Here is a 15042-nt window from a genome sequence, read left to right on the forward strand (position 1 = left end):
GGGCACGACATTAACTCATTTGCTGATGAGTTTATTTTAATCTGTGTGCAGATTAATGCAATCTGCAATCAGCATTTCACCACACAATTTCAAAAAAAGCTTTTTGAGTAAATAGAAGGCCCACTTTTCAAAAAGTTAGGATACCAGTCACCAACATAGTTTTCAATACTTTGTATTCCAACAGTTTATACATGCATAATATTCAAAACATGTCAAAATATCACACCAGAATTACAAATGATAAAACATGACTACTTAAACATGTACATACAAATATACAACATTCATTTGAAATAATTGGGTGACTATTCTTGTCATTGTTTTTAAAAATGCTATAGTGTTGCTGTAATTAATTACAGGTGTGTAGTACTGAAATATAAGGAAATTTTAAGGGAAGATTATTACTATATCATGACGTTATTGTATAGCAAATCATGAAGTTACCTTAAATAAATCATAGCACTACACAAGTATTATTCATATGTTATAGCATTTTCATTTGAACTCATTAGACAAAGTTTTAGGCTTTTTTTTTTTACTTCAAATCTAGCGAAGGGTTCCATTCAGGACATTCTTAGGGGGATTGCAGAAGTTTAAAAAAAATCTTAAGCACATTGTTCTAGTTTGTTTCACCCTCCCCTTCATGTGACAGCAACACAAAGCATTACTTTGTGGGGTAGGAGGTACCCAGAAAAGGTCATTTGGTGTACGTTAAGGGAAATCAAAAGTGGGGGGACAAGTCCGAATCGTGTTGTACTAAGTGGTGCATCGTCAACATGGCGGCGTACACCTTACCTGATGGTTTTGACGACTTCGACATGTTCTTGTTCGGTTCGGCGTTGTTTGTCGGCGGTAAGCCAAGAACCAACTCACTTGTTTTTGTCGCTTTTAGAACTGACGCCCGTCTGTCCCGCAGGTGTCGTCGGATTCCTCCTGAACGCCGTAACGGTCGCTTCGTTCCTGGGAGTCAAGGAGCTGAGGACCCCCAGTAATTACTTGATCTTTAACCTGGCCCTAGCTGACATTAGCCTCAACTTTAACGGACTCACGGCTGCCTACGCTAGCTACCTACGGTACTACCGAACTATACTTTTTTTGCTCAAATAGAGGGGGATTTAAAGGAATTTTCATCAAGTTAAGCTATGGGTAACAACAACGTGGTTCACTGTTTAGAACAAAAAGAAAAAAAAACGGCGTGTACTAATTAATTACAGTATAAACTTGCAGCTGTGTATACAATGATGGGAGAGAGAATTCCCTCATTTTTTAAAATTATCATTCGAATATATATTCAATAAAACTGCGCAAAACAGGCAAATTCGACATTATGAACAAGTTTAATAATTTATTAATTTAATCGAATAGTAAGAATTATTTGTTAAAGATTTGTTGTGTTTTTTGGCCACACCCCCTCATCGGAGTAGTACTATATACTTATTTTGATGTAATGTCTTTCGCTTATATTTCAGTAATAGCATTTTTTCTGAATGATGCCAGAAAGGGTATTGATCCACTTAAACCGATAAACAGTCTCCCAATGCTACTTGGAGTCTGCACTCTGCGAAATCAATCTTAAGTCTTTAAGAAGATTACAACAGGGTCAAAAAAGTAGTACTAAAGGACTTTTTTTAACATTCAGATAATATTCATCTTGTTGCTGTCCCCTCACCTATTCAGATATTGGCCTTTTGGCCAGAATGGATGTGCTTATCACGGCTTCCAAGGCATGATCTCCGTCCTGGCGTCCATCAGTTTTATGGCGGCCATCGCTTGGGACCGATATCACCAGTACTGCACAAGTGAGTCAAGTAAAAACATTAAAAACAACATCATGCTAAATATTGTCCTTCAGGAATTTATGAGGCAATCCAAACATATCCAACCGGAGCTTCTTTGTTTCTTGGCAGGACAAAAACTCTTCTGGAGCACAGCCATTGTTATGAGCGTCATCATCTGGATCCTCTCCATCTTCTGGGCGGCCGTCCCTCTCATGGGATGGGGCGTCTACGACTTTGAACCCATGAGGACCTGCTGCACACTGGACTACACCAGAGGAGACCGGTGAGGAAGACAGAATAATCGTAAAATGACTGAGAATGAGAGTTAACCAACAGTATGTGTTATTCTCTTTAGGGACTTTATTACCTTCATGATCACCCTGGTGGTGCTCTACTTGACCTTCCCTGCACTCACCATGCTATCATGCTACAGCTCCATTCATAAACATTTCAAAAAGATCCATCATCATCGGGTGAGAGCATCTTCAAGTCCATTTCTAGCAGGGGGGTCCAAACTTTGCATCAGAAAAATCAAACTTGAAATCCATCCATGTTCTTCTGTTAAATAGAAGATCAGGAATGGGTTAATAAAAAATTTAAATTAAAACATTTTTCAAATAGCAACAAAATAATTCCAATCTATAAGGATATTATAATCATATATATAATTATTTTTGCATTTGAAACAAAATCATTCCAATGTATAAGGATATTATAATCATATATATAATTATTTTTGCATTTGAAAATTTAAAAATGTCCCTCTTTTTCAGTTTAACACCAGTTTACCATTAAGAGTCATGCTAATGTGCTGGGGCCCTTACGTGCTCATGTGCATCTACGCCTGTTTCCAAGATGTCAAAGTCATATCTCCAAAGCTACGAATGGTGAGTAACTCTAACCCAAAAATATCATATTTGGAAAATATAACCTCTCTAAAACGTCTGTGCTTTAATCCACCTTAGGTGCTTCCAGTACTGGCCAAGACCAACCCCATCTTCAACGCGCTGCTCTACTCTTTCGGCAACGAGTTCTACCGCGGAGGCGTGTGGTACTTTCTCACGGGGCAGAAGGTCGCCGAACCTGACCTGAAGAAGTCCAAGTCCAAATAGATGGAAAATAGTTTTTTTTTGGAACTAACTGTCTGTCCAGTTTTCATTTGTCTTTCTTCATGAATACCGTCCTCAATAAAACATAAAAGATGGAAGTACACAAAAGATATATATTTTTTTAGCAATTAGCAGATTATTTCCATTGAATTAAATAAGAGTAATAAAACAATTATTTACATATGACTGATTTTAAAGATCAAAACACTAAACATTTTCCACCAACTAAGAAAAATACATTTTTTTAAAAATGTACTTCTAAAATACACTTTTAAAAACTGAAAAAAAGACATTTTGATTGAGGTACATTGCCCCAAAAAAGTAATGTATGAACTTCTTGGCCTAAAAAAAATAATCCAGATAAAGAGCAGCTTTAAATAGAGATCATGTTAAAAGTTTCAATTAGAAATGCTTGGAAAAGGTTCCCAAAACCGAATTCAAATCTCAACCCAGCACTAATTTAATCCTCGTTTCTTGAGTGCATGGCGAGATTAGTAAATGGCATTCGTGGAAAACTTTCACTGAGCGAGCGGCTGGACTACTGATCCAATTCGGTCCCGAGCCCGAGTTAGAAGACACGCTTATAGTGCTCATAAGAAGCCAAGGAGGACACCTTGTCATGGACGCATATAGCCGGTCTGCAAGCACAAAGACGTCAGCAAAGGCCAAATTGGACAACACAACCTTGCACTCATGACTTGCCCATGCAATTCAAATCTATTACATTACCCAAATGAGGTCTATCCTACAATCATAATCTACATTTCCACTACAGAAAAGTCTAGGCAGATTATTGAGTAGCTAAAAGTTGAGGACAAAGGTCAAAGGTCAAGATGGGAAAAGGAGTCAAAGTCGAAATGACGTCTTGACAAACACGACAAAAGGCAAAGGCAGACTTGCATTGGGGTCGATTCTTAAAGCCAGTTAGAACTGATTACATCATTTAAAATTGATATAGAGTTAAATTTGAATTTAGGATATTTTCATATTTTAATGTACAGTAAAATAGGAAGCCAGAAAAGGTATTAAAGTGCATTTCATATTTCAGATCTTTGCTGCTCTCTATCTGTCAGAAATAGCAAGCAGCTATATTATGATCCTAATTATTGGGGGAAAATATGAAAAACTTTTACAATTCAGATGATGAAAAATTATGGGTATAAAAGGTCTTGTCATATAAAAAGTGACCTTTTCCTTGTTAAAATGACTATGTACCACAATTTCAAGCAGCCACAGGAATTCTTTCCATTTTCTACCACAAGATGTTGCCAATGCAACATTCATTAAATGTACTTTGGCCCATGACAATGTAGGTTTTGCTTGGGAAGAAGGCATTCATTCCTAGGACATTTTCTATCTTTTTTTTAGCATTAGTAATAGTTAGGCATTCAATTAGGGATATCCAAACATTTTCTACTAAAAGGGTACATGGAAAATGAGTTAAAATTATCTTGTCATATCAAATAGGATAGAAATTATTAAAATATTATTAAAAAAAGATAACCTAAAGGATAAAGTACACAAACTAGTCATATTTAGTGATACTTGCAGTACTATTATGTTTTTTTCTTTTCGCATGCATACAACAAATCACATTGATTTTTTTGTTATTGGTAAGATAGCAAAATGGACATTGTCAAGGATCAAATTGATGGGGGAAGAGAAAAAAAATAATAATAATAATTTCCACTTTTAGGGAATGGAATCAGTACCAAGTATTTTTAACTCAAGTATCTGTAGCTGTACTTCAGTATGAAGATAAAAAAATACACTTAAATATGTGTATGAAAATGATCGAAATCCAAATAAAATCTGCTTTTGAAACAGTAGTGTATGCAATATTATTTGAAAATGGTAAAAAAAATGTCATTCAGTTAAATTGAACTTTTTAGAAGACTGCACTTACCATCTCTCAATTTCCATCCCGAGGTTCACGCATGGAAGGCACGTCTCCCATTGGTTGAAAAGGAGTACTGGCAAGGGGGGTGTAAATTAGCATAAAGGGGGCAGAGTGTGGTCGGGATCCACTCGTCTCTGCTCGCCGACGCCGATGTCACCTTTCGGCGCCAAGAGGAGGGTGGGCAGGGGGACCGACGCGCCAGCCCAAACGCCGGCTTAACGTGAGAGCCCCAGGTGAACCCAGGATGGAAGCGGAATCCAAGTCCCAGCGGCCGGGGGAGGCAGAGGGAGCTCCGAGGGGCACGGGGGGGCGTGCGTAAACTTCCTCTCCTTTTACGCACAGGCGAGTAGAGGGTCGGGGGCAGCGCGGCGCCCATGCGAGAGGAGCCCCCACGCACAGCACAGGACGCACTCCGAGCGGAGGAGGAGGAGAGCCCAGAGCGCGTCCCAGCATGAACGCCGAGGCGGGTTCGGCCGGGGGGCTGGCCAGGTCGGCCGCCGACAAGCTGTCAGAGATGGGCGAGCGCACCAAGCAACTGAGCGCCGCCATGCGGGATCCGCAACGGCAGCGGCGGATCATCTTGGTCATCGTGTGCGTGGCGTTGCTGCTGGACAACATGCTCTACATGGTTATCGTGCCCATCATCCCGGACTACCTGGCGGATCTGGAGAACGAACAGGCGGAGCTTGAGCACGCCAACGGCACAAGTTCGGGCGCAAGTGGTAAAAGCGGCAATCTGGACATCCAAATCGGCGTCCTTTTCGCCTCCAAGGCCATCTTACAGCTGTTAGTCAACCCCCTGAGTGGCACTTTTATCGACCGGGTGGGCTACGACGTCCCGCTTCTCATCGGCCTGACCGTCATGTTCCTCTCCACGTGCATCTTCGCCTTCGGGGAGAACTACGCCACGCTGTTCTTCGCCCGCAGTTTACAGGGCCTGGGCTCTGCGTTCGCCGACACATCGGGCCTGGCCATGATCGCCGACAAGTACACGGAGGAAGCTGAGCGCAGCCGGGCGCTGGGCATCGCGCTGGCCTTCATCTCCTTCGGGAGCCTGGTGGCGCCTCCCTTCGGCGGCGTACTGTACGAATTCGCCGGTAAGCGCGTTCCCTTCCTGGTGCTGGCTTTCGTGTGCCTGGTGGACGGCTTCCTGGTCCTGGTCGTCATCCGGCCCTTTTCCGGCGGCACCCGTCCCAACATGCCGGTGGGCACGCCCATCTACCGCCTCATGGTGGACCCCTACATCGCGGTGGTGGCCGGCGCCCTGACCGTGTGCAACATCCCACTGGCCTTCCTGGAGCCCACCATCGCCAACTGGATGGAAAGCACCATGCACTCCACACAGTGGCAAATGGGCCTGACATGGCTACCGGCCTTCTTCCCGCACGTCCTGGGCGTGTACATCACCGTCAAGCTGGCGGCACGCCACCCCAACCTGCAGTGGTTTTACGGCGCCCTGGGCATGGTGATCATCGGCGCCAGCTCCTGCACCGTGCCGGCCTGTAAGAGCTTCGGGCAGTTGATCGCCCCACTCTGCGGCATCTGCTTCGGCATCGCGTTGGTGGACACGGCGCTGTTGCCCACGCTGGCCTTCCTGGTGGACGTCCGCCACGTCTCCGTCTACGGCAGCGTCTACGCCATCGCCGATATTTCCTACTCGGTGGCTTACGCCATGGGCCCGATAGTGGCGGGGCAGATTGTGCACTACTTGGGCTTTGTGCAGCTCAATCTAGGCATGGGATTGGTCAACGTGTTGTACGCGCCGGCGCTTCTCCTGCTGCGTAACGTCTGCCAGATGCGCCCGTCCTACTCGGAGAGGGACACGCTGCTGGAGGAGCCTCCGCAAGGGTTGTACGACACCATCCGTATGGAGGAGAGGCGGGCTAAGAAGAAAAAGAAGAAGAATCAGAACGATGATGACGACGGGAACGGTTACAATACGGCCGGGAATCGTCTGCCGGTGGACGAGAACGGCTTCGACGCTTTCAAAAGCAGGCGCACGCAGTCTGAAGACTCCTCCGGCGCCGAGTTCACTTGACCAGACGTCCGCTGTTTAAATCCTAAACCATGTGCAATATAAAACAACATCACAAATGCGTGAGTGAGTGCGCCATGTTTTTTTTTTTTTTTGCTTTTATTTTCTCCTCATTTTAATGTGTGTGTGTGTTAAATGTAAATCAAAAAGTGACAAAAAATATATGTGGGACCAAATATGAACTGCACACATCTACTAGCACAAAAAAGTATATATATATTTTAGTTATTGTTTTTACAATTTTAAGTCAATGATTGGTGGTATTTTAATTCCTATAACAAAAAGAGGGCCGACTAAAATGTCATCTTTTTCATGTGAATAATGAATACAATGTATCAGCACAACTGGATTTGTATATATGTGGATATGAATATGCACAATGTAAAAAGCAACAACAACAAAAAAAGCCCAAGTGTGAGTGTGTGTGTGTTTGTATGTGTACGGCGGGGCAATTTGTCTCCGCAAAGTCGCAATTCCTTATGACAAATAAATGTGTGTGTTCATTTATCGACTGTACGTTTAATAAATCTTTGTTTGGATCCGTCAGACTAGCTCTGGATTTATTTCTTATCATTGCAAATTCATATTTATACTCCTAGAATGACAATTAAATGGAATATATATGAAATATAGGCAAATCTAAGTGTAAGAGCATTTGCTCAAAAATACACAGCAAAATACTTCCAATAATATTGTTATTTTTGCCTTTAAAGTGTATTAAATACAACTTTCCATGTAGTTTTAACTCCTCTAAAGCGAACCAACCCCAAAGGGGGGTCAAGGTGGTCTTACTTATATCTAAATTTAACAATTGGACGTCAAAGAGGGGGGGTGAGTTGCAATGGCGTGGAATGGCGGGGGTTAGATAACATGCCTGGCAAATAGATTTGGATGGGAGGAGTTTCCTTGCATCCGGGATGGATGGCGACGGAGGCGTGGGGAAGTAGGGAGGTGGGAGGTGGGGGGTCGGGGTTCTTAGGTAGACTTCTGAACACCTTCTTTGGGCATCTTTTCTCCACGGTCGCCGTTCCACGTCAAGTGCGCAAGAGGACGACGTGGCGTGGAGCGGCCAAGATACAAGCTCCTCCTATTTGCGCAAGCGGGGGACTTGTTTTAATATGGGATGCGGTGGTTGCGTGGACGCGGGGTTCTTGCTGTCTTGCCTCGCCTAAACAGGTACGTACGCAACTTTTATTTAGTGATATACATTGAGATGACTTTTTAAAAATATTTTTTTGTTTTTCTATACTCCTGCATTCTTAGAATTGCATGTCTTGATGAATACAAATGCTCTGGTGAACCCTGTATGACCCACAGTCCATAGGTTGCCCACCAATGTGAATTAGAATGGGACTTAGGTGAAGTGCAGTTTACTACAAAAATGCAAAAAATTGACATGCTACTTTTAGCCTTGTTATTGGGATTAACATGTTATTTATTTGGTTAAAACTATGTTTTATCACTGTTAAAATAATTCCTATGTGAGCTTATTATTGTAAGCTACAAATGACATTGTTACTATGAATTTAGAGTGCGTGGACTGATGTCCTTTTCCTCTGCCTCGGTTGCCGACTATTCCTGACCGCAAAGATGTCTCGTTTGGAGAGAGACGCGGACACGGCAGCCCGAGAAGTACGCTTATTTTTTCTTCTTCCCTATTTTTATAAATTATCAGTCATTTTTCATACAGTTTTCACTCATAGCATGGCATTCTGAGTTCAGCACCTTGGACAGCGACTACAAGGCTTATGAATACTACAGTGACTTGCAATGAGTGAGCAGTTATAATGCAATTGATCTAAATATACAGATATGAAATTTAGTCATTTACCTAAACAATATTTTTCTATGACCTTTGTTTGGTTTTCAGACATCATGGACATATTTCCATGTAAAATATATTTGTTGGCTAAGTTGCAAAGGGCTATATGGATAATTATATATCCCTATAGACGTTCTCAATTTATGACTTAAGTAGCCTGGAAGCATTAACAGTGAATTATTAACTGTCTAATAAGGAACATGTACAAGTCACATCTGACTAATGAACAATCACAGGAAGATGCGGGTGAAGGGTGCGCTGATGACATTTAACAGCTGTTCACTTGCATTGAAAAAGCGGCATGGCTTTTTGGTCTCATTATTTCAGGGGTTGCCTAAGGTCCCCGTACCCCCGTTGAAGCAAACGTTGGACACGTACCTGAAATGCGTGCAGCACTTGGTGAAGGACGAGCAGTTCCGCAAAACTCGGGCTATCGTGGAGAAGTTTGGGGCGCCCGGCGGCGTTGGCGAGGTTCTTCAAAAGAAGCTCCTGGAGAGAAGGGACAAGACGGAAAATTGGGTAAACTGAATATTATGGTTATGAACAAGAAAGCTTTTGGTCTGCTAAAGCACATCTTTTTAGCAAATAAGCTTTGGACACAAATGGCCTGCCATCACATGATAATAATCTCATTTTTTTGTCTCTTTAATTATTATTTGTCTTTTTTACAATAGGGTATATTACATTTTTATATTAAATATTAGATATGATAGTGGTAGTAAGAAGGGAATTGAGTCTAGTTACATTAATAACTATAAAACATTATCACTGTGATAGAATAAAACAGTTAAATGAATGTTTTTTTGCATTAGATTACATTTAAAAATTCACCATGAAAAATGAGTCATGGTGAGAAATTGAATCTTATTGTGTTTTAGTGTTTCTATAAGAGTCCCATTCATATTTGCATTGAGACCTTAGTAGCCTTTAACCATATTGTTGATTTAGCAAATCAGCCACCATCAATTATAGATGATGATACATGCAATGATCCCGTGTAAAAGGACTAGTAAACACCTAAGATGTATTGTAAACTGTATTTATTTTGAAAGTGACTGTGGGCAACAGTTCTCAGTGATATCCATCACAACTCCCACTCTGGCTTGCTCCTCACCCACACTACTTTGGCATATACAATACAACGCCATATACTTTTTACAAGAATCATCTCAAATCCCCCTGAACTCCATTTTTCAAGTAAAAAACAATCATCTGATGACTTTGCACTACTCCTCCAGGTGTACGACTACTGGTTGGAGGACATGTACCTGAGCAACAGGTTGGGTCTACCGGTCAACTCTAGTCCTGCCATGGTGTTTCCCAAACAAGACTTTAAAGATCGTACAGAAGCGTTAAGGTACTTTAACCGGAATACAGCATCATTTTTTCCGACAAAATATCCACCACCAGGTTGCCATTAGCTTCAGACACCTTTGATGTAGCAACTGAATATTTCCAGAGCAGCCCTACCACCTGCTACCGTACTCACTACCACGTAGACTTATTTAATTAGGAGTGACAAGGCTAAGTTCTCCACTGAGGCTGGTGGTCTGGCTTCATTTAGGGGTGTGGCACTTGACGGACTCCCCCTTTTTTGCATTGATCCCGACTCTGGAATACAATAACGACAAAGACAAACGACCGACGGTATAAAGCCTGACGTGCCTCGTCGAATCCGTCGCCCACTCGCCCGCTAATTTCCACTAAAGTGATTAGCTGGGATACTTAAAGAGGCCAACGTTAGCATGTGTCTCCTCAAAATTGACACCCACAACACGTTTGGGGAAGCCCTTAACTTTCATATTTGGACTCCTTTCAGGTATGGCGCGCGTCTCATTCGAGGGGTGCTGGAGTACAAGGCCCTGGTGGACGCGTAAGTCATCTAAAATTAGAGTGGGATGAAATTATGACTGGATATGAGGGTTACTCTTTTCTGGCTTTCTCTCAGACAAGCGCTCCCAGCGGAGTTTGCCCGAGGCCAGCTGGCTGGGACCCCTCTGTGTATGGAGCAGTATTCCCGCCTGTTTACCTCGTACCGCTCCCCGGGCTTGAAGACAGACACGCTAAATGTCCAAAGCAAAGCGGCAGCCTCGGAAACGTCGGCGCACATCATTGTGGCGTGGCAAAACCAGGTCAGGGCGCTCGCCTTCCTCGCCAGACAAACCGCATGACCCCGGGTGCGGGTACACGTCTACACGTCAAATCTTCGGAGGGTCTACAATGGAGAAAAGTCAGAATAATTGAGGGTTATTGTTCAAAACTAGTTTGCTTGGCGACAAGGCTAATGTTAAGTCAGTAGTTTTAAATTAAACTCAAACTTCAGGTAACAATGCTGGGATTTTCAACCCTACAAATAAGATTTTATCTGCTACCGACAATCATCAATCTCCAATGCATAATGGCCCCGCCCCTATGGAGATGTTGTTATAGTTAACTGAATTTCCGCTGATTAAATCTGCCACTTTGTCTGAGAGCTTCCTCGAGTCGCATCGTGACCCGATTCATATACAGATACAATTAGGCCACTCCCACATATCCCAACATATTTCCACATCGACATAATAAACTGACCTTTTTCCCATTGCAGTTTTTCGCCATGGATGTCATGGCCAATGGCAAGCCTTTAGCCGAGACGGAGCTCTTATTCCAACTGGAGACAATTGTGTCCATGGTATCAAATGTAGCAGAGACATGTCCTCCGCTTGGTATCTTGACATCAGATGGTCGAACAGAATGGGCTCGAGCCAGAGACATTCTAACACGAGGTCTGCAACAATCTGCCATTTTGAAAAGAACTTCCTCCTAACACATCTGTCTTCCAGACCCTACCAACAAGGACTCCCTAACCCTGGTAGAAACCTGTATGTGTGTCTTATGCCTGGACCAGGCCAGTGGACGGAAACCCACGGATACCAACCGGGCCTTGCTAATGCTCCATGGTGGCGGAAGGGAAAAAAATGGTGCAAATCGTTGGTATGACAAGTCCATGCAGGTATGACCCATCCAAGACATTTCATTGGTCCATGGGTTATGAAATCTCTTTCCTATGATTAGTTTGTTGTAGGAATGGATGGAATATGCGGAGTAGTATGCGAGCATTCGGCATTTGAGGGGGTTGTTCTGGTCCAGTGTTCCGAGTATTTGACCAAGTACATGTGAGTTACTGGAGAAAAGTTTGCTTAAGTTTTGGGTAGATATGATGGTATTCTTTGTCTTCTGAATAGAGCCAGGACTGCATTAGAGACAGTGAAGCCGACCAGTACTCGAAAACTTCGTCCTCCCAGGAGACTTTTATGGAAATGTGATGCTCAAATCCAGGGACTATTGTTGGAATCCGAAGAACGGCTCCAGAGGTAAAAAAAAAAAATACAACAAACTTGATTCTAGGTGAAGTATATCTGGTACTTTTTTTGTACAGGCTGGTGAATAATCTGGACATGGACGTTTTCACATTCAAAGGTTATGGTAAAGAATTCATCAAGAAGCAGAAGATGAGTCCAGATGCTTTTGTCCAAGTAGCCCTACAACTGGCCTTTTTCAAGTAGGAGTTGGTCATCGTCAACTTTTGTCGAGACGAGGTGGTGATGGTATTTGCTGGACTTGTGCTTAGGGTCAGTGGAAAACTAGTGTCGACCTATGAGAGCGCATCTATCAGGCGTTTCCGGGACGGCCGGGTGGACAACATTCGCTCAGCCACCGTTGAAGCTTTGGCTTTTGTTCAGGCCATGACGGACGAGAGGAAACTTTACACGGTGATGCCATTTTGTCTTCTCATTGTACTTCAATTGATCATCTGGCACCCTCTTCCAATCTGACAAAGAGAAAAATGTTCATGTTATTACAAATAGGATGATGTTTTTTTTGTTTTTTACAGGAAAGTGAAAAAATGAAACGACTGAGGGAGGCCATAAAAGCCCAGACAAATTATACAATTGCAGTAAGTGACTGTTGAAATAACTTCAATAACTAATACATTATGTTTGGAATTCTACTATAAATGGACTATCAATGATGTCATTAAGGCTATTACAGGAATGGCTATCGACAATCATCTTCTGGGACTACTCAAAAGTGCCAAGGAACTCAACATGGAGCGTCCAGAGATCTTTACTGACGAAACCTACGTAGCTAGTAACCAATTCATCTTGTCTACTAGTCAGGTCTAGTTACCTCTTTGTTGTCTTTCAATGTATAGGTCCAGTTCTTCCAATGAACTCCTTTTCTGGTCTTCAGGTGCCGACCACGGTGGAAATGTTCTGCTGCTACGGTCCAGTAGTGTCCAATGGCTATGGCGCTTGCTACAATCCACAGCCAGATCATGTGGTTTTCTGCGTGTCCAGTTTTTGGGAGAGTACTCAGACCAGCTCGGCCGTTTTTGTCAAAGCGCTGAATGAGGGATTGCTGGAAATAAGGGACTTGTGCGAAGTTGTCGGTGCGGCTGCTGATACTTCGAAGGGTCGCCGGGGTGCTGGTGACAGATCAGAGAATTAGCTGTGCAAAATAGTGACATTTAATTCAAAATGCAAAGCATAAAACATCATATAACCATCATATAATTAAAAGTGATTGCTCTATTAGGGAAATTAACCAATCAGTGATCTTACGGAAATGGAAGCCATGTTCTCACCTTGCAGAATGACTGAATCCACATTAAGTATAAACATATGTAGCGATGTGATCATCTATTTTGATTCATTTTAATGTGGAGTTTAGTTGAGTGTGTTAAAAGTATTGCTGCTAAAAATAAAGTTGCCAAAGATATAAATGCTATATATTAACAGTAGCTGGTAGAATATGAATGACAGTCAAAATTTGAAGTGTTTGTGTGTCTGTGTGTTCTTAATTATAGCAATAATACTTTAAAGCTGGACCTACTACTGTAAGTGGCGAATGAGGCAAAGCACTGTGAGGGTGTGTACAAGAAATATATTAATAGTTATTTTTGTAGAAGTAGTTGTAAAGTCCATGTGCAATAAGATACTATTATATAGGATATGTGCAATTTAAAGTATGATGTTGTTATATTAATGTGGAGATTATATGCACTTTTTAATAGCTGTAATTATAGTCATATTTACAGTATTGTCAGGTAATTCTAGTTTCAAGTTTAATGTTCAATGTCATGTGATTCAATGGTACTATTTAAAAAATGGCATGTTTATTGTTAGAGAGGACCAATAGTTTTATATTGTATGTCCAAAGTTTATAGTATTGTGCTTCAAAATATATTAAGAGTATTTAGAAGAAGAAAAAAAATGCCTTAAATGATGCAAGTTCTATTTTATCATATCTTCTTCCATAGCTTCTTAAATAAATATGTCTGTCTATTTTGGAGTGATGAAAACAAAAGAATGTATTGTTTGTGTTGTCATTAAATATGTGTATAGAAGAGATTATAATCTATTAAATATTGTACTGCAACAGAACTGATATTGTGATGAATGTGCTGTAAAAGGTCAGAGTATTTTCATAAATAATCTCCTCCAAATATGTATATATAAATAAATAAAGATATATAATACAGAAAAAAAATAATCTCCCGTAAAGGTTTTGTTGTGTTGATTTTTACACTTTTATAAACTAAAGATTTCACTATTAAAGACAACTCTATTTTACAATACGACCCTAAATCATCCCCAAATATGTGGTCCAACCAATTTTGGATTCATATCATAATTGAGTTCCATAATCTCATCTAATTAATGACATATCTCAGCATTTTAATTGTTATGACCATGTTTTCATCACTCAACCAATAAAAGGAAAACACTCACTCACAAAGCCAAGCTGCTTCTAAGTACATTTGCACAAAAACGCACAATTAGTCAACACTCTGCCACCATCCAACAAAATGATTTTAGCCCCTCGCATGAGAAAACAAGTGATGTACAGTCCAACGCTGATGCTCAAAGATGGATTGGGGTGGCAATCCATTTCACAAAGGACAAATGCCTCAATCAAATACAAAGTCATTCATCCATCTATTTTCCTATGGAAGAGGCAATAACAGTGTCCTTGACTTCCATTGGAAGGCAAAAGACTACAGTATTTTCAGGACTATAAATCACACTGCGACTTATACTCCAGTGTGACATATTTGGCTACTTATAGTACGAAAAATCATTATTATATTAGCAGCCTGAAGGGAAAACTTACTGTTCTTATGGTCTGATTTTCTAGTGTTCTATAGTTCATGCTAAGGGCGACAACAGGGTAGTAACGGTTGACTTTTGGATCAATAACGGATGCCCACCTGGACACTGTCAACGCCAATAAAGGCAGGTGGAGCTATACAGCTGAGTAATATTGACTTAAAAGTCCCCCTCCAGACCTGATTCAATCCAGGAGAAACTTCAACTACACAAAAGAACACAAGGACAAAATTGGTGTAACCTTCC

At 41.6% G+C, this 15042-nt stretch overlaps 3 protein-coding genes across 3 annotated transcripts; all 3 read left to right on the forward strand.

The window, feature by feature from the left end:
- The first annotated feature begins 670 nt into the window (after positions 1-670).
- On the forward strand, positions 671-2985 carry rgrb (retinal G protein coupled receptor b). Its single transcript, XM_077739350.1, has 7 exons — positions 671-852; positions 917-1073; positions 1678-1799; positions 1908-2061; positions 2134-2251; positions 2552-2665; positions 2744-2985. The coding sequence occupies exons 1-7, from the start codon at positions 777-779 to the stop codon at positions 2888-2890; spliced, it is 888 nt and encodes a 295-aa protein (XP_077595476.1). The 5' UTR covers positions 671-776; the 3' UTR covers positions 2891-2985.
- Positions 2986-4928: 1943 nt separating this feature from the next.
- Positions 4929-7368, forward strand: slc18a3b (solute carrier family 18 member 3b). The gene is made up of 2 exons (XM_077739348.1): positions 4929-5020; positions 5130-7368. The coding sequence occupies exon 2, from the start codon at positions 5239-5241 to the stop codon at positions 6823-6825; it is 1587 nt and encodes a 528-aa protein (XP_077595474.1). The 5' UTR covers positions 4929-5020; positions 5130-5238; the 3' UTR covers positions 6826-7368.
- Positions 7369-7795: 427 nt separating this feature from the next.
- chatb (choline O-acetyltransferase b) lies at positions 7796-14166 on the forward strand. Its single transcript, XM_077739646.1, is given in 14 exon segments — positions 7796-7998; positions 8413-8454; positions 8972-9163; positions 9883-10001; positions 10464-10517; positions 10593-10776; positions 11232-11409; positions 11467-11636; positions 11699-11997; positions 12063-12185; positions 12255-12396; positions 12519-12581; positions 12667-12804; positions 12878-14166. Coding segments are annotated over 13 exon segments (1962 nt in total). The 5' UTR covers positions 7796-7998; the 3' UTR covers positions 13136-14166.
- The last annotated feature ends 876 nt before the right edge of the window (positions 14167-15042 follow it).

Source organism: Stigmatopora nigra, chromosome 18 (assembly GCF_051989575.1).
Source record: "Stigmatopora nigra isolate UIUO_SnigA chromosome 18, RoL_Snig_1.1, whole genome shotgun sequence".
NCBI lineage: Eukaryota > Metazoa > Chordata > Actinopteri > Syngnathiformes > Syngnathidae > Stigmatopora > Stigmatopora nigra.